We start from the raw sequence: 20,661 nt of genomic DNA, 5'->3' as shown, positions 1-20,661 counted from the left end.
CGTTTCCCTGCCTACTACAGTATACATACATGTAGCGTCTTACATATACCATGATAGCTAAGCGTGTTACATATCTCGAACCTACGTACCACAAACAGTTGAAGAAGAACGAGCAACAACAGAAGCTACTAGACGATGTGACGACGATTTTATGTCGCTTTCGCTAACTGACGCCTTTGATTCTCTATTAGAATCAATTCGATTAAGTAGAAGGTTTCTTCTTTGCCATTGATTTTACTTACGCAATTCCTTACCACATTGGCAACCGAAGTCCTTTCAGCACTGGAACGATCTCTTCAAATGTTGGCCTCTCAAACGGGTTCCCATTCCAGCACAATTTGGCCAGTTTCTCTAAACAGTCATCGCAGTGACCCGGAAATTCAGGTCGTACATCGCTGTGAACGATTTTATCCAGGATTTCTTGACTTGTCAATCCTTGCTCGAATTTCTCGAAGTAAGGATGTTTTGCGGTCATAAGTTCCCACAACGTTATTCCGTAGCTGTAAACGTCGACGGCGACGCTTCGCCGCGAAATATTTCTGGAGCTCTGAAGAATGCCGTACCTACGGCACGTGTTCCTCGAACGCTTCTGTCGTTTTCGTCGCTGATCTTGGGTACGATCCTGGTGCAGCCCAAGTCGGCGACTTTGACGATTCCCGCCTTGTTGACGAGAAGATTGTCGCACTTGAGAATCTCGCGATGCATTCGATTGATGCGGTGGAGATGACGTATTCCCTTGGCCGCGTGTAGAGCGTATTTGACTTGAAGCTCGATCTCCATAGGATGATCTCCGTACTTGTCATCCAATTCTTTTCGAATTGACCCTTCTTCCATGTATTCCAAAACAATGAACGGTTTGCTCTCCGCCGTCTTCCCAGTTCCAATGAATCGAACGATGTGCGCGTGGAATATCGATCGAAGCAGCTCGCTTTCGTCTTTGAATTCTTGTAATTGCTCGTTGGTGCAATCTTGTTCTGTAAATTTGAGGACTTTGACGGCGACGGTTTGATCGCGATATTGCGCAGTCCACACGTCGCCAAAGGATCCCTCTCCAATCATTCGGTCAAATTCGACTTCCTTTTCGTCTACTGACCATATGTCGGATAGTTCAGCTGCCGTTTCTTCAGCAATTTCCAATTCGGCTCTAGTGTACTTGGCCATATTTTTATGTTTTCTTAATCGCTTTATGCAGTACAGGGAGACCACGAATAGTACCACTGCAAGTACAGTACTGCTCCCATAATTACGAGATACGTTGTCGGAATTTTACACGATGGGCCAGTAAATCCTCTGTTGCAAATACATTGGGTAGTGTAGTCGCTTTGTACAATGCATATTCCATTAGCGCATTTTCCGACAGGACATGTGCAATTTCTCAAGGAAGTTGAGCCCGTGGTTGTTGTTACTAAACCGGGCGGGCAATCGCTGCAGTCAGTTGCACCGTAATGATCGCTGTATTGTCCTATTGGACAAGGGCGACACGGATGAAGAATGTAGTCAAAACTGTTTGTTCCAGGCTCGCACCCTGAAAGTTTGAAAATATCCAAAGCAACTAAATCTGTCTCCTTCTTAGAATTAGAGGCATAAAACTGCGTTGCGAATTTAAATACGGTATTGCCGCTACCAACGAGTAAATGCTTCTCATCTAACGAAGAATTTTTGCTCGCCATTTTAATTATTGTGAATTTCATTTGACTAAGATCTTCGATCAGAAGGTCGTCACTGTGGCTGGTTGTAAATGCAAAGCGACCAATTGCTGCGCTTGACGTATCGCAGATGTTTTTTAATGTGTTTGATTCGGCTGGCGTCATTATTTTGCGAATCGATGCAACATTCCACTTCACGTCTCCATTGCCAATTTGCGTCGTATACGTTTTCATTTCGCAAGAAGATTTTGTTCTCAGGAAGTACACGTATAACGTGTTATTCCATATTGCGCTCGACCACTGGTGAAGTTGTCCTGCAGGCTCTTGTGACCTCTGTCATGCTATTGCAACACATTCTTTTCCAAGTTGCTTGCATGCGTTTGAAATCTATAGTTGCCATCCAAAGTGAATTTAAAGTTTTGTCTGTACCACCGAATAAAAGCAGCGATCCGTTCTTCAGTGAGTTCATAGTAGCATACGAAGTGAGTTTGCTTGGCGCGTTTCCAATGGAAAGAACCCTCGTCCATACTCGTAAACGGGTACTGTATATCCAAAGGTGGTCCGTTCCAAAGATAGCCACGCAATTATTTTCTGTTGCTGAATAAGCCATCGTTTCCCACAAAAGGAATTTGTCTGTATTTGGCTTCTGATCCGGATCGTAGAGCGTCCACCTGAGATAATCATTTTCATATCGCCACATTACTAAGTTTTGTTTTTCTTGGACCATTAGGTACCAAATGGTACCAAATGGTGTTGCTGTATCATATTGAGTCTCGCGCATGCGTTCTGTTTGGAGATCTCCTTGTCGCCACTCGACGGCAAATAAAGCCAATCGAGCATACAGGAACCGATCTCGAGCAGAGGGCCATCCATGAACTATATACATTATAGTGAAACAGTTAGGTTTATGCGGCTAGAAATCTAAAGTAGGAGCGGCATACCTGTTTGCAGGTGTGAACGTTGCTGTGCAACATTCGCACCTTCTTTCAGGTATTTGCTTCTATCTGCTTTCTACCATTACTTTTTGCAATTACCAAGCATTGAATCGAGGAGTAAGACTTACGGCTCCAAACTACGCAATGCGAAGTTTGTCGTCCGTAAACGTGTGCGTGAAAGACCGAGGTAATATTGATCGTATTCTACAGATCATGCATTTACCTAGGGATATTCTTACCAAACGTTGTCTTTGGACATAATTAGAAAGTTCAGGCGATGAGTTCTATCCATGCACGACTGCGACCATGCTGCGACAACGTAATGAAATAGCGTGCGCTATCTTTTATTCTAGTCAGAAACAAAAGCGTTTAATCGGTCGTTTGTCTCACTAAACACAGACTGATATATCAAACGCTGCTTTCAGAGCCAGATTGAGCAACGCACTCTCTTTCCGTCATGAAATCGCGGTTTTAGATCACGCTAAGATATGGAAGGGCAAAAATCATCCCAAACTTGGTGTTTACTGAACACCGAAGTGCGGACTAACACTTACAAGGTGCAACCAGACACTTTTTATGATAGTGATAAGGAAGACCTTTTGGTGTTAGTTCTCAGAGTGTCAGGCAAACTCAATATAAGGGCTCAGGACACTAGCTCAATTTGCATGCAGTGATTATAGCTTGGTGCCGTTGCAAAGTTTAGGGGCATCGAGATTACGTAGAAGGATAACGGGAACACCTTTCTTTAGACGTAGTATATGCGGAGGAAAACCAGGGGGGTCAAGGGAATTAAGAAGTTCTGCGGGAAAAAGTACTGCTCCGTCATCGTCAACTGGAGTGTCCATCGAGGGGTATTCTTTAAGTTCGGTTGGTATTTGGTCAAGTAGAGAGTCGTTAATTGTCGCAATTGCATCGTTTGTAGGTGCAAGAATTGCTCGTTTAAATTCGATAGCCAGCTTTGGTCGGTGCATGAAATTAGCGGCGAGGTCGGGAAAAACGGCGTTTTCAAGTTGTTCGGGAGAGTAAATAGGATTTCCGTACGGAATTTCGAGAAAGTTGCATTCGTCTGTTGGGATTTCACCGTTTCCTATTCGCAGAAGGAGGTCGGCGTATTGGCCTGCGAGAACGTCATTTTCGAGGTGCACTCTCATATTTGTGCGGAGATGCAAGGTTCTTACGGTTGGCCAGAGTGTTCTAGATGCTTTCAGAGACGCCTGCATGTAATTGGTCAAGACGCGTACCTCTAGGCACGATTGGGAGGGTTTAATTGACGAAAGTCGCCTGCTAAGAGAAGAGTGCATGCGGCCGCCCATCAAAGTGTCGTTTTGCCGAATGTCTCGGAGCGTGCGATCAAGAGCTTCAAGAGCGCGCCTATGGGTCATAGTGCATTCGTCCCAGACAATCAGTTTATAGTGCGTTCACTTTTAAATTGCTAGTGAACGCGTGACCCCAAATGGGAGTTTGGAAGTCTGCCACTATACTAAGCTAGTTCAGGTGATAGGGAATCGCTTCTTATAGGTGTTTACCAACACCGCTTTCTTGGAGTTGCGCAGACCTCAAAAGGGTGTTGCTTAGAACATCGTCGAGGTTGTGCAAACTACCTCGCTGGTACTGCAGCCACCAAAACGCTGTTTAAATCCAGTGATAGAGTTTCTACTTTTTATTTACGTAATTACATCTTTATTTAATTTGAAATTAAGAGATAAAAATGCTTGTAAAACAGACCCTATTTCTAAAATTGTACACGCACTCATTCTAATTTATACATGCTTTCTAAAATAATATTTGTCCTGACAAGGCATGCACATTCACAATTTGATCATGCGTTCTTGATATTTCTCCTGCCTAAAAAGCGCATCTTTCTTCTCTTTCCTGCCACGTCTAGAAATGAAAAAGAATACAGAACAATTTCTTCCCTTCGTAGAAATTTTACCAAGTGAACTCTTATTCCACGCGACCGAGCTTTTTCGTTCTTTAATTCTGCTTCACATTTTGCAAATAGCACTAAAAAATACAAAAATTACTATCAGATTTCAATAGTAAAAATATACAGACTAACCTGTTCTGCTGAAATGAGTCATTTCAAGGATGTTTTTATTACAGCCGAGCAGAAATTTTGTCTGTAAGAATAAGCAGACACAAAACTTTACCACTATTAGCTATATATACCCTAAAATTATTTTTCGCATAATTTGAAAAAAGACAACATCACCACTGAAAAGAGGAAAATAATCAAAAACCTTTGAAAATATTGGTGCAAATTGTTACATGGTCGCCTGAGTTTTTGAATAGTGCTTTGAACAAATATCTTCTGTCGCTCACTGAAATTTCAATAAAATAATTCCTAAAACACTTTTACAATTAAAATGAATTAACAGAGTCTTATGTATTGAAAAAGAGGAAGACGTTTGTCAAGAATAGTTTGTTATAGCAGCCAGCCAACCTAAAGAAAGACATCTTTTAATACCCAATAGCGCAATTTGTACCTCTAGCAAATTATGTCTAGAAATTTTAAAAAATATTTAATGTATTATTACAAATTTCTCAGATCTCCTTGTCGCCACTCTTCTGCTTAGCAGTCGAGCATACAGGTTCTGATCGAGTTGACTAACAAACGTTAGTCTATAATTGGTATACGACTTTGTCCACATTTCCATGTCACCACTCATCTGCAAGCAGTTGAGCATACAGGATCTTGTGGAAAGCCATAATTTGTTTAGTCTCGCGCATGCGTTCTGTTTGGAGATCTCCTTGTCGCCACTCGACGGCAAATAAAGCCAATCGAGCATACAGGAACCGAGATTCTCGAGCAGAGGGCCATGCATGAACTATATACATTATAGTGAAACAGTTAGGTTTATGCGGCTAGAAATCTAAAGTAGGAGCGGCATACCTGTTTGCAGGTGTGAACGTTGCTGTGCAACATTCGCACCTTCTTTCAGGTATTTCCTTCTATCTGCTTTCTACCATTACTTTTTGCAATTACAAAGCATTGAATCGAGGAGTAAGACTTACGGCTCCAAACTACGCAATGCGAAGTTTGTCGTCCGTAAACGTGTGCGTGAAAGACCGAGGTAATATTGATCGTATTCCACAGATCATGCATTTACCTAGGGATATTCTTACCAAACGTTGTCTTTGGACATAATTAGAAAGTTCAGGCGATGAGTTCTATCCATGCACGACTGCCTGCGACCATGCTGCGACAACAAACGTAATGAAATAGCGTGCGCTATCTTTTATTCTAGTCAGAAACAAAAGCGTTTAATCGGTCGTTTGTCTCACTAAACACAGACTGATATATCAAACGCTGCTTTCAGAGCCAGATTGAGCAACGCACTCTCTTTCCGTCATGAAATCGCGGTTTTAGATCACGCTAAGATATGGAAGGGCAAAAATCATCCCAAACTTGGTGTTTACTGAACACCGAAGTGCGGACTAACACTTACAAGGTGCAACCAGACACTTTTTATGATAGTGATAAGGAAGACCTTCTGGTGTTAGTTCTCAGAGTGTCAGGCAAACTCAATATAAGGGCTCAGGACACTAGCTCAATTTACAGTGTTGAAGAAGTCGAGCTTTAACTGTGCCTCTTTCGATGTTGCAGGAGGGGTGGTCTAGCTTCCTTGGAGAGGTCTATAGTGGTAATTTGAAAGTAGAGTGAGCCGTTTTACCCCCCTGAAGGAGAGTGGCGGCAATTCCGGAAGAGGCCACTGCAAGTGCAATTTGTCCCGAGGCTCGAACTTTTGCGAGAAGATTAAGAAGGTAGGTTTTTCCCGTTCCCCCTGGCGCGTCAAGAAATATGATTCGGCCCGTCAAAGGCTGATCGGTTTCTGTGATATTGGAGCAAATGGCATCGTATAGGCTTCGTGTTGGTCGGGGCTAAGAGTCGGGGTCCTGGTCTCAATAATGTGGTTCATTTCGCGAAGGTTATACGACAGTTCTGCTAATATTTCTTGCGCGGAGTGTTATATCTGCTATGCCTTGAGAACTTCGGTCGGGAGATTGTATGCCGTATAGTGAGAAAGTGGCTTTCCGCTAGGAAACGATAGGAGCTTGTCTTCAATGTATATTAACGCTTGGTTGAAAAGGATGTCGGAGAAAGGCAAGTCGTTTTGAGATAAAAGTTGTCGTCGGCGATGCAGAAAATCCTCTGACATGGGTTCTTTGTGGGCTTCCCACAATGCAGGAGGATCGGCGACAGAGCACATGTGAAGCATGCATGATGGCATGCAAAGATGTCACGAAGATTTCGTGGCATTTGGGAAACTGCGGCTTCGGTAAGTGCATTGTGCCAGTGATCGTCGCTTTCCAAGAGTCCTCTGTGCTTGCAGGCTTCTTGGTAGGTAGGATACACCGTTTCATTAAAGGTGCGCAATGCTTCGAAGCTGGTCGGACCTCGGACAGTGTGGAGAAGAAGGCGTAAGTGGTAGCATTCGGTGTCGTTCGGATGAACGGTGTAGACTCGCCCGAGGCAGTCGGATTCATAAATTAGCGGATATCCTTCGACGCACTGCATGTCCTCGTTGCCGGCGGCGCCATGATTTGCTTTGCCACGTGTAGTATTTGGGTACATCCACGTATAGAAGTGTTCGTGCAAAGGCGTCCTTTTGGCAGAGCGCGAAGAATTCTGTGAGAGTGGTTTTGGGAGGTTGCTCTGCTTTATCAGCGGCATTTTCGGCATTAAAGGTCACCCTTTGGCCATTTTCCAAGTGGACGTGCAGCTTTTGGACAGCGGGGTGGTGATGGTGAATGAGAAATGCGCATATTCTCCATGGAGACAGCTTCGTTTGTGCTGATGTACCTGGCTGCTTGGAAACAGGTAATTTCGTCGTTTAATTGTGTCTTGCGGTCGCACGCCAAAGACTTCCATATCTTGTCCTTTATGTACATATTTGCAAATGTATTTGACGCTTTTGACGGAATTGGAGATTTCGACGTTGATGTGGCATTTGAATGTGCGAAGAAGAAAGGGGTTGTAGGGAACAATCCATCGGTTGTCGACGGTGCATGCGTCCCGGACTTAGTTTCTGCGGTTTTACCTCCTTGATCGGGAGAACGACGTCTGCATGTAAAGAGGATAACCGTTTTCTCCCGTCTGGGTTTCGGAGGCAAAGTCTCTTGGATACTTTTTTGCATGTGCACCTGCCGTTTTCCATGCACGGGGAAGACATGTTCCGTTCGCCACATGGTCCGTGCATGGACCATGTGCTTTTTTACCAGTTCATAGAGGATGGGGTCGGCTTCGGGATCGGGTAGTTCAGCTGAAATGACTTTGTCAATATCATCGGGTCGAACTTTTTCGTACAGCCAAGTTAGCAAGTGTATATGAGGCAAGCCCCGTTTTTGCCACTCTATGGCATAAGCGTGGCAACGGACTTTGCCGAAGATTTCTTTGTGATCCATCAAGTCCATGAGTTTTTCGACTTTTTGCTTGAATACGCGTGCTGTGATGTCTTGGCGGTCGGCGGGAGATTGGCCTTCAAAAAGTTCATTTTCAATTTCGGAGCATCGAGGATTGCATGTCATGGTAGTGAAGAGGTCAGGAGCTCCAAATTTTCTGACGTAAGTCATATTATCCTGAAAGCGTTCGTGCATGTATCTAGGAGAACCGGTAAAGGTGGATGGGAGTACGACAGTGCGTCCTATGCTTTCAACATGCATCGTCTGCTCGGTGAACCGTCAGTACTCGTCGACGCGTAGGGTATCTTGACTGTATAACGAATAAAACTGAGTCTCTCGGACTCGATTTTAGCGTATGCGTCAACAATGAACTGGTGGGAAAGCGGTCCGCTTCGGTGAAGAATGTTGAACTCGTTCTCTCTTTGCATTATATAGTCGATAAGCGTAGAATTGAAGTGGGCTCATTTTCTTCGACGTCGGGCGCTTTGTTTGAGGATTGGACAAATACGTTTCAAGGTGGTAACCGTCCTCTCCGCGAGGGAACAAAAGAGGATATTGCCAGGAGTCGTGTTTGTTTCTGAGACACGATGGATTTTGTCATGCATCTTTAGCATGAAGTACAATGTCTCTGTGACCCGCGTTCTCATTGATTAGTAACGCGGCAATTTCGGAGCAGCTGGGGGCGTTGTATCTTCGCGGATGTTGACCAGGGGGACGTTTGTCAGCACGAATGACAATCTTATGGCTATCGTTAATAAGCCCCTTTTCGAACGCGGTTTTGAAATCACGTATGTAAGGATTTACAATGTGCAGCATGATCTGTAACTGCGCTAACAGAGTGCGATCGATGATATGTCGAACGGCGTCGGACTGCACTCGTCGGAGAGCCTGTTGCTCATAATTCTCTATGAAGTAAATTTGCAGGAAGCAGGGTTGTTGCGTGACTGAACCTGAATGATACACCTGTCCTTGTATTTTAAAAGTAGGCATGTATCCGGGATAGCGAACGATGTTTTCGCTCCAAAAGAAGTCATCTGAAAGCAAGAATTGTACGCGCGAGTATGAGAGCGAAAGCGGATAGATTGGGGATCAGTATTGCACAGAAGGCGTTTCAGAAGAATCGGTGGTTGGGGAAGTGGTTGCAAAATGACTTTTCCGTTAGAACAGCACATGGATGGCGGTTCGCGAAGCCATTTTTTGGCACCGCAGTGCTCGCAAGCGTAGTCCATGCCACCTATGTTTCCGAAGTCAAACGAAAGGGCGGGGTCGTAAGCGAAAGCCGCTTTGGAAAATGAGAAAGTTCGGCGGTTGCGTCGTTGGTGCGAAGAAGCGCTCCCTCTCGCTGACTGGATGCGAGATGCTCGCTCTTGAACACGTCGTCGGGGCAAGGGGCGCGAGAGAGTATCATGGTTTGGGGGAGAGTGAGAGGGAGCTGCCGCCTCAGAAGAAGGCTCCGCGTGTAGAATACGCGGACAAAGGGGTGCGTGAGAGGAACTTGAAGAGGGTGGAGGGCAACTTGGAGAGGAAAGGGGTGGAGAATATTCGTGTATTGTGGCAGACGTGGACGGTGGAGAGTCCTCCGCAGGCGTTGGAACGATGCTGGAGGCGTGGTGGGAGGCACGGCGCCTTTTAGCGGAGCGCGGTTCTGAAGAATATTTTCGCTTCCGCGGCATGAAGATTTTCTTGACTTCGTGATACTCTCGAAATCGTGATATTGGTAATTGTGACCCAGTAACAGGGCAACAAAACTAAGAGAAACGGGGGAATTATGATCAGAAAAGAAATCAGAAAAAAACGAACTTCGAAATGAGACTATTCGTCGTTGAAGGCGATGTCGCTCGAGAATCGAGTCGATTTGCTTGCTCAGACGACACGAAAGGCGTGCTGAAGAGCGAGTTTGCAGGAGAAGGCGAACGAACGCAGAGAGCCGAGTGTTTCGTAGAGAAAACGTTCCGAATGACGACGGCAGGCTCGAGATCAGCGCAAAACGAACGAATGGAGATGTCGAAAAAAAGGTAAGGCTTTCTTCGATGTGATTCGGTGGATACGATTCTTTTCGGAAGCAGCGTAAATACCTCCACCTGAGGCCGATTTCTCTCAGAAAGGGGCGTTCCGACATGTCATTTGGGGGGAACGTGTAGAGTCCGTCCTTTGGCTGTTACCACGCAGTTATCGCTACACACAGCTTACTATATTGTACACAACTGTTGCACCTGCACCGTCTTTTGCTTTACGCTAAGAGCCATTTGGATGAGTTTTATGCACTTCCGGTTCATTTCAGGTACTTGCTATTATGGATCGTTTCCGGTTGACTCGCGTCAAAGGAAAGGCCAAACGCCGAAAAGAGAGCCGTAAAGAGGCGCCTAATGAGGCAAACTTACGTTTTATGGACAATAGGTGCCCGAAAAACGAATTCTCCGAAAGCATAAGAATACCGAGTTATTGCTGCTCGTGGTCACGTGACTGTTCGCTTTCAACCTAATTGCGCTCCCATGTTTTACTTCTTAGCCACGCACCTTTTGCTAACAGGTGTACAATGATTAGGTTTAACTGTTCGGTTTTCGTTTTTGCCATCGAGCTTTTCCTTGACAAGAAAAAGGCGCCACGCCCCTTTCACGACTCACCAACAAGTAGTGCGCACGAGCTGGATTACAATCACGCCTGCTATCCTCTATTGACTTCCTCGATCAGACAATAGGCGTCGGGGACACCCATGTCTCTCGATCGACGAGTACTTCTGCCATCGTCTCCGCCGTGATGTCCGGAACGGCTGCAAGCTCTAGCCAACGGGAGAAACGATCCACTTTGACCACGACGTAGCGATTTCCAATCGTGGTTCTCGGCAACGGCCCGAATATGTCTATGCCGACGGTATGGAACGGCTCCGGCGAACTAAAGCGATTTTCTCACTTCGCATTGATGGCAGAATGATTTTATATCACACGCCATGCCTTTCAAGAAGTATTGACTTTGCACCTTCCTCAGGGTCTTCCGGTACCCCAGGTGTCCGGAAATTGGCAAGGAATGCAGAACCTGAAGAATAGAGCGACGAGCTTGGGCGGGCAAGACTGGAACGCGGCTGCTGCTTTCCTTTTGCTCCTTTCCTTTTGCTCCACCTCATACATCAACAGGCCATCTCCAGCGAGGTAATATTTTCCCGGAATTCTTTGGGCTACGATCACTTCTGGCGGATATTCCTTTACAGGGTCCGGATCCTTAAAGGGGCACTCCGGCGTTTTTTAAACCTATACTATACTATTGAAGTACTTACGTTTGCTAATCGTTTCGCGCCGGTCTCGCTGTGATCGTGTGATTCGGCTACGAGAAAGAAGCGTTTTAACTCTGTAATTACGGGCGTTCTGTGAAAGAAAAAAGTGTAGATCGTAAGGACTGAAACCTTTCTGTACTGACTTGAATTCGCTAACTAAAAGCGGAAACGAGATAAAGCCGGAAACGCGCTTTTGCGCGTCATGAATTCGATGCCGTCTTCCGTGCCTTCCGTCCAAACCTGTAATTGCACGACAAGGGCGAACCTTTGCACATGATAAATTGAGTGAGACAATGATCGTAAAAGCACGGAAGACAGCATCGAACGCATAGCGCGCAAAAGCGCGTTTCCGGCTTTATCTCGTTTCCGCTTGTAGTTAGCGAATTTAAGTCAGTACAGAAAGGCTTCAGCTAGTCCTTACGATCTACACTTTTTTCTTTCAAACTTTCTTGGCAGGTGACGCCTTCGGCATGCATAAACGCCAGTTCATTTTTTGTATCAGGGTAGCTGTGTGGCACCAGTTGCGTCACAGAACGCCCGTAATTACAGAGTCAAAACGCTTCGTTCTCGTAGCCGAATCACACGATGACAGCGAAACTGGTGCGAAACGATTAGCAAACGAATAGTAGTATAGGTTTAAAAAACGCCGGAGTGCCCCTTTTAGTATGTCGAGGCAAAGTTTGTCAAAATGACAGCGAAATCTTGTTTGGTATTGTCCATACGTAATGTCATTAATTCTGGAATCGGTTTTGGCAGGGGCGGGTCCCGTTCGAGGTGAATAGGAAAACGTTTTGAAATATTGGTCTTGGATGAGAGTCAAGGTGCCGATTTCGATAGGAGGAAGTGTTACGTCATTCTCTCGGCGTTGTAATCGATTGCGAGTGCTTCTATACTCGGATCAATACTATTACGATAATTGAGGACTCTTCTGGAGATTCAATGGTGACGTCGAAGATACTACTGTATTCGCGGAAATCCGTACATGGATTCGAAGGATGCGAGGCGTTCACTAGTAAAGCCCCATCCATGAGTTCCGATGACGTCACACCTTCGAAGCCGGCGTGTACGAAAATGGACCTGTACAAGCTCTTTGGACTTAGCGTACTGTATTTTCGTAACAATTAAGGTTTGTTTTACGTAAAATGACGTGGCTGTTGCGTTGGCAACTATGGAGTTCGGAGGCGTTTTTAAAATGGCCGACCACTTAGCTTTCGCGAGCTTCGGCAGCGGTTGGATTACGTCGCATCAACTCGCGCACTCTTTGGGAAGATAGTTTAGATCACGCCAACAACTTCCGATTTGTAAGTGCTGCCGCCTGGCGCTGTAGTCGGTCAAACTCTTCGATGCGGCGACTCCGTCGCGAAGAAAATGAGAAAAAAGTTTCTTCTCCGACAGAAAACCTGTTGAGTCTCTCCCAGAGCACTTCTTTACTCGTTTGCTAAATACTTGACGTTGTACGATTTCCCGTTTATTCGGGCTCTTCTGTTTATTGTTCATTGGCCCTGTTCATTGGCCGTCATCTTGCACGTGAATTAGAAGGCGTATACACACGTCACTGTGTATTGTTCCTATTACCGAGGTCATGTCACAGTACTGCATCTGCCTCGTAAATGTTCCGGCCAACGCGGCAACAGGGTTCGCAGTGTCGCAACGATATGCATCGCGGCTGTTGGGCGCAGTTCAAAGAGGCGTCGAAGGCACGTGCACTCTCGTGCCCGAATTGTCGCGAACGAATCGGTATGCTAACAAATTGTGTGATGGGATTTCTTAATAACACGGCGAAACTACAACGAAAAGCAAAGGACTCAAAGAAAAAACGACGGGAACGAAGCCCTAAAGCACGTAGCCTGGTCCCCAGACCCTCTCAAGAACACCCGTATGATGACGGTGTCCCAGAGAGGGTCTGGTATTCTTTGAAGGCGAATTGTCTAAACAATTCTTTGAGGAATCTTCATCTCGCTGATAGAGATCACGTGATATTCAAATTGGACAACCACGTCTGGAATAGCTTTCGGCTTCGCTTCTTCGTTAACATGGATATTGCTGGTGACGTTATAGTCATAATCCAACGGCAAAATTAGGGGTATAACAATACAGATGGCTTTTTGTAGATCTTCCTTTTTTCGTTCCCATGACAGCTCTTGGTGAAATTTTTGAGCAATTTCAAGGTACTTTGTTTCGGCATCGACGGTCTTGGACGGTACGCTGGTCGTTTTCGTCGTGCACAAGGTCGTTCTTTTTTCTGCGGTTCTTGACGTTGTGCTTGGTTTACGCGGAGTTTTAGGCAAACTTAGCTCAGCCTTACGAGAATCTTTCGACCACAAGAGGTGTTTAATTGTTGCTCGTGTACCTAACTAAATTATGCGGTCGCTGCACGCAGGCTAAAATACTGCGATGACCAGAGTGCGTGTCCTTCATTACTGAGATGAAGCGTATTGCTTTTTTCTGTTGGTATTCAATGAGTCTGCCTTAGCTGCTGTTTCTCACTATTTCCCTTTTCTGCCGGCTTTCTCTTACCTTTCTACCGGCTTTCTCTTTCCTTTCTAACCTTAGCCAACAGATACGGAAAATTGAAGGTAAATATCATGCTTTTTTGAAAAGAAATATGTAAAGAAGCTATCAATTTGGGTTTGTTTAAGAATGGGGGATCTGTGTCTAAATGCCAGCTCTCAACTCTCTTAGTAGAGTAACGCTAGCAATATTCGCTTTCTCCTGGCACTCTAACCAGACAAGACTCCGCTCAAGCATGCTTGCCGCTTCATTGTGGCTGACCAGACAAGATACGTTTGCCTCTGAGTCCCCATCGTAATCGTCATCTTCATCAATGGATTTGTCCATCACCTGTGCAATTAAACAAATAAATATAAAAAAAGAGTTATACTTTATACCTGCCTTTAATTAATTAATTAATATCTCGGCGCTCTTCAAGTAAAACTTCGGTATTGTTAAGATTACACTGATGATGAAGCCATTAACGTCGACGCCCCTTCAAATCTTCGCCGCCGGCGGAAAACGATTAACCGAGGTGGGAGCGTTCACAGCGAAAATGAGCGTCCGGGAGCACGAAGCCATCCAGAGTATTTACGTCGTACGACTACTACGACACGCCCTTCTCGGACGACCTGCCATCGAAGCCCTTCAGATTCTGCGATTATACACGAGATTCGCATTCGCGAACAGTTCCCTGCGCTTTTCCGACAATGCTAGGAGAATACGTCATCCGATTACGTGACGGCGCCAAACCCTTCGCGTTGACGACGCCGGGCCGCGTTGCAGTCGATCGGAGTCATATCGCCCGTCGACGAGCCAACCGAGTGGTGCGCTGGCATGGTAGTCGTACCCAAGTCGATTTCCAAGGTCAGAATCTGCGTCGAGCTAGGGAAACTGAATGAATGTGTTAAACGAGAGCGTTTAATGCTTCCTGCGGTCGACCACACCCTTGGACAACTCCGAGGAGCCGTCGTATTTAGCAAGTTAGATGCGAACAGCGGCAGATCCTCCTCGCCAAAGAATCGTCCCTGCTGACGACTTTCATTACTCCTTTCGGGAGATTCTGTTACAATAGATTGCCTTTCGGAATTACATCAGCGCCGGAGTATTTTCAAAAACAAATGCAACAAATACTCGCCGGGCTGATCTCTCTGATGGACGACTGCCTCGTCTACGGACTAAGTCAAGCCGAACACGACGATCGTTTGGTTCGCGTGTGCCAACGATTGGTCGAAGCAGGCGTTACTCTCAATCCGGAGAAATGTGTTTTCTCTGTCGACTCCGTTACGTTTCTGGGCCACGTCATCGATGCGAGCGGAATACGAAGCGACCCAGCTAAAGTCAAGGCCATCCTCGAAATGCCAGCTCCTGAGAACGTTTCAGACGTTCGCCGATTCTTAGGAATGGTGAACCATCTCAGGAAGTTTATTCCTAACCTCGCGCAGCTTACGGAGCCGTTGCGAAGCTTACTGTCAAAGCGAAGCCACTGGGCTTGAAGCGATGCCCAAGTCACAGCCTTCAAGAGAATCAAAGACGTGTTAGTTTCAGAATCCGTCTTAGCTCATTACGATCCACAAGCAGAAACTGTGGTGTCCGCCGATGCGTCCTCGTTTGGAATAGGAGCGGTTATTTTGCAACGCCAGACGTCCGGCGACCTCAAACCGATTGCCTATGCCTCTCATTCAATGGACGCGACACAGCAGCGCTACGCGCAAATTGAGAAAGAAGCGTTCGCCTTAACGTGGGCGTGCAAGCGCTTCCATGATTATCTCTACGGCTTGCCGACATTCGAAATTCACACCGATCACAAGCCACTGGTGCCGTTGTTGAGCCCAGATAAGCGCCTCGACGAGCTGCCACTGCGAGTGTAACGCTTTCGCATTCGCGTTAGCTCGCTATCATTTCACGATTTTTCACATCCCAGGATCAAGGATGTACCTACCCGACACATTGTCCAGGACTCCACTTTCAAATTCGGATTGCGCCGCCGCGGAATTAACCGTAGAAGCTGATGCGTATCTCGACGTCTTCCTCGTTGATCTCCCAGCTACGCCGGGGAAACTCGAAGAAATCAAGAACGCGCAGAAAGCCGATCCGGATTGCCGCCTCATCGCCACTTTTGCGAGGGAGGGATGGCCAGCGCAGAATACCCTTCGCCGGAGAAATAACGGTTCAGAACGGACTGTTGCTGAGGGGATCACGAATCATCGTTCCTGCAACCTTACGTCACGAAATCTTGGAAAAGATCCACACAGGCCACTTGGGCATTGTCAAATGTCGGGCAAGAGCTCAAGAGTCGGTATGGTGGCCTGGGTTGGCAGAAGAGATCAAATCCCTCGTCGAAAACTGCGACGTTTGCAAGTTAGAAAGGCCAAATCCGGTTGAGCCTATGATCGCAACGGAAAGCCCTGCATACCCTTGGCACACGGTCGGGACAGAATTGTTCGAATATTCCGGAAGCCAGTACCTGCTCGTTGTCGATTACCTCTCAAGGTATCCCGAGATCGCGAAGCTCGAGGCGACTACGTCAAGCTCAGTCATCGAGCACCTCAAGTCAATTTTCGGAAGAAATGGAATCCCGAAAGTGTTGAGGTCCGACAACGGTCCCCAGTTCGCTTCCGGAGCCTTTAACAAAAAAATCAGCAAAGGAGGAAGTTTACTTCCAACAGCTAACGCGGCCAAAACGACAGTGTATCTCATTTTTCCTTCTACTGTAGTCGTTTTGATAAATGATGCAACATCTGGTAAATAAATTCAACAAAGGCGCAACTCCTGACGGTGTCATTGAGGTACGTTGTTCTAGTCCAAACGCATAGTGTTTTTTAAGTGGTTATTTTTTAGGATGGCCTACTTGAAATCAAATGCCCATACTCTCAGCGAAATGCTAGTCCACAAGAAGCAGCTTCCATGGGCCTTGTAGACGGCGACATCCAGCTAGCAACTTCGCACGATTATTACTTTCAAGTACAGGGACAACTAGGAGTCACAGGAAGAAAATGGTGCGACTTCTTTGTCTACACCCAAAAGGGATTTCATTTAGAGCGCATCCCTTTCAACAAAGAACTATGGGAGTTAATGGTTCGTTCAGGGCACAAGCAATTAATGAGTTTGAAAGTAATCTGTCATGTCTGTTTGGATCTTTTGCTTCTTTGCAAGAGACTCTAAAAACACGCTCTGACTGTTACCGCATTGCAATGCCACTCTGACACTGTACTACTGTGCTACTGTGACACTGTGACACAGCCCTACCATGTCACTGTGCCACTGTGCCACTATGCCACTGTGATCTGTGACACTGTGACACAGTGCGTGAGTGCTGTCAACACATAAGATCCGCGAAGCGTTCTGACGATAGAGTTGTCTTTGATGTTGAGACTGGATCACAAGAAAAATTCCTGTTTCTCCATTCCAAGGTCCACTGTCTCAACACGTTTGAATAACGCGATTTGCGTGTTTCGCTTCACAGCGTCTTGACTTGTCTCTATACCTCTTTGGCCCCATACCCTTTCTCATCTCAGTAAATGATGTCAATGACCTGGCCGGTGAGATTGTTTCTATGGATTGCCACTAGAATGCCTAATTAAATTCATAGCAATGTTTTTTTTCAAGAATTCTCTTTAGGCAATCAGAAAAGGATGCGAACGTCAAAATGCTTCTCAACAGCTGTCTTACCAAGTTCAATAACGTAAACAATGGGTAAGCATTTGGGAGGGAGGCGCGCAGTTTTTATTGAAGAATTTCTGCAGTGTAGACGAACAACTGATGGCTTCGCAGCGTTTTTTTGAAACTCTTTCTTGCGTCATCTCATGCAGCTTGAGACTAAGGTCTGTCAGCGTGTGACAAAGTCTGTCAATCTCTTCATCGCATCATTAGAACAACAAAAGTCATCTTTGGTTGAAATCTCACTACCCCTAACCCTAACCCTAGCCCGGGCGTCCTTTTGGCTCTAACAATAACCCATTTTACTTCTAAGAGTACAAACTTACCTTTTGAAGTCCTCCGGTTGTGTTTCGAATTTCGATTCCGACGCGGGAGAAGCCGTTCAGGTCTCATGAGGCAGTTCTTCGCTGTCACGTGTTGCGCATGCGCACAGTGACTGGATATTAAGCAATATTGTCCAAATTTATAACGAACAATATTGCTGAGCCTTGATTATTAATTGGACGAGATTTCCAATTGCCATGGCGACACACAAACACAGAAATTGAGGCAATAGAGTCCTGGACCCTGTTTTCTCACATTGAATGAGAACATGGAAACCAGTCTCTGTACATTCTCATCGTTGTGTCCTAACCCGTGCAAACCCTAACCCTTGAACCCAGTATAGGCAGGGACATTGATTCCCAGCCTTGTTCAAGGCAATATTGTACCACTTTGTTCCTCTGATTCAAAACACAATATGGAACAAGCGGTCCACTGTCGAGTAAACCACATAGAGACTCAATATTGACTCTAGACGATGTGACGGGTGTTTTCCAATGACCATGTTTGGATACTGGATCGCTCACGTGACATATGGGTACTCGGCTATCGACTGGCACCGTGAGAGGATTGATAACTCCTGGGCTGTAGCATTAGCGATGGGGGGACTCGTCCTTGCTGTCTACTTTTGTTATTCCCTACATGGTGTAACCCTAGCCCGGGCGTCTATCAATCTCAAACCTTTTGGCTCCTTCTGCCCCAAATCTTTGCAACAGTTTGATGTTTTGCGAGACACGGCGTTTATTTAAATATATACAGAATATAGTAATTCGAGAGCTTAAACCCAGCTATCATCTGGATCACAGTGCACTTCTCTTGAACGCAATCCGAGGATCGCTCCACTCATAAGACACGGATACGCACACAATTCCCACTTGGCATCCCATTGACGCGACAGAGTTCTTTGTCAATCGGCACCGCATCATCATCAAATGCGGACAGTACACAATCTATGTGAGGTCTTTAATTTTTGCAATTAATTATACGATAAGTATAAATACACGGTTATGTACATGCAGTGCCATTTACCAATAACTTTCAAAGTCTACAAGAAGCTATATCAACCTAAATTTCGCGAGGAGCCTCTCGAATGCATCGCCAGATTAAAGCCTAAACTATTTTTGGGGTGGGTCCGAGACATAAAACGTTGTTAGTTCTTATGCCAATAAAATAGAGCTTTTGATTAACGGCGCAAAAGGAAAAGTCATGGCAGTGCCAAAACGTGGTATCCGTTAAAAGAATTAGTTAGAAATGGTTTTTCTATCTCGACAATTATTTGATTCTGTGCTGTTTCATTCACTAGGCCGATGCGTTCTGACATACAGAAACTTAGGCGCAGGTGAAGCTTAAAAACTTATAGATACGCAGATTTCAAAGACGTTTCTTTTTCGCTAACGCGCGCGCATCTTCTTCTCACATTCTCTCGCCTTTTCTCGCTTGATTTGTCGTTATTGCTGTAAAATAGGCTGAAAATCTAAATCCAAACGTGCTGGCTTCCGTGGAACTCAGTTCCAGACGATCGTCGCGTCTCGAAGTACAACGAGGGAAGAACCAGAAACGTCTACATCATCCGGAATGGCGTTAACGAAGTTTCGGAGCATTCCGCGGAAGGACAGTCGGGGGAAAAGCTCACCAACTCGAATGGTTTCGGAGTACAAGCTGACTAAGATTAACAATCACGTTGGTCCCGCTCGGCGTGCACACTCCAAACTAATATGGTGACATTTTCGAAGCAATCTTGCTCTCAAGCACCGATGCTGCTGCTTTAGCGACGAGACGCCAAAAACTATTTCCAACCGCTATCGGTCGGACATACGAAATACCCTTCTTGAGTGCGATCAGCATTGCACCAGCCAAAAGCGGGGCGACGGCAGCAGGGACTTGTCACTCTTGAAAAGGCCGTAATCAATATAGGGCAGCGAAATTTTGCACCGGGAATTACGTACGTTGCGTTATCTCAAGTGCGTAATTTAGATGACTGCCTAATTCAAAGCTTAGATTTTGAGCGTATTGCTCATTTAAACAAGTTCTAAAGTTATAAACTACGTTCAAGAGAATATCGACGCTTAGCGAAACTAGCCGAACGTACGGAGTCTGTCTTTTCAGTAGTTTCAATAATGTTGTATCTCTATTCTGTTAACGGACAGCCTAATTAGCGCCGAAACAGTTATATCAAACTTCGGTTTGTATGTATTCCACGTCCACTCTTTACCCATCCATGTAAATATACTGACGTCAATTTGAAAAAGTATTGCAGTTGCGTGGATTTCAGCTTGGGTTGCCCAAGCACCTTCTTGTCGTAGCTTTGAAATGTGATGTTTTGTCCAAAGTACCACTGCAAGTTAATATAATGTCTGATAGGGAAGGATGGTCCAACAATTTGCGTTTATGCAAGTAACAGGTTGCAGATCAGGCAAAACGATTCATTTCAGACATGCAGAGATTACAGGCAAACGGTTACGACTGCTATAATGAGGTTTAAACAAACCTCTAATGGTTAAGGCAACTGCCGAAATTTTTGTAGCCGAACGCAAGCCAAACGGGAGCGTAGCATCGACAAACACGTCCCTATGCCAAAGCAACTCTAGTGACGCCGAATCGACGCGGTGAACGGGAATCATCCTATACGCAGTCTCGCAAGGTCAACAAGACCCCTGAAGGCGGACAAAAACCGACATCATCAATTCTGATAAAACGCAGTGAGGCCAGCGCCAGCAAGATGCCATCGCTCACTCTTTGACTGTGAGGAAACGACAAATCTACAATCAAGCGCCACCGACCCGGTTGATTGCTCTTCGGAATGACTCCGAACGGGCTTAGGTGCATCGGGGAGCGCGCTTCCGAACGGATTGGGCCCCCAAGGCGACCGCACGCTCTCTTCTTGGCTAGATAGTTGTTAATCATAGCGGTATGAGACGAGGCGGTTGCGATTAGACGA

At 45.8% G+C, this 20,661-nt stretch overlaps 1 protein-coding gene across 1 annotated transcript; it reads right to left on the bottom strand.

The window, feature by feature from the left end:
* Window positions 1-489: 489 nt before the first annotated feature.
* Window positions 490-1,161, bottom strand: LOC136188169 (uncharacterized). Its single transcript, XM_065975903.1, has one exon. It carries the CDS (start codon window positions 1,159-1,161, stop codon window positions 490-492), a length of 672 nt encoding a protein of 223 aa, XP_065831975.1.
* Window positions 1,162-20,661: the final 19,500 nt, after the last annotated feature.

This window comes from Oscarella lobularis, chromosome 6, assembly GCF_947507565.1.
Source record: "Oscarella lobularis chromosome 6, ooOscLobu1.1, whole genome shotgun sequence".
Classification (NCBI taxonomy): Eukaryota; Metazoa; Porifera; class Homoscleromorpha; order Homosclerophorida; family Oscarellidae; genus Oscarella; species Oscarella lobularis.
Note: the sequence above shows the minus strand (reverse complement) of the source record. Positions and strands in the feature narration are given on the sequence as shown.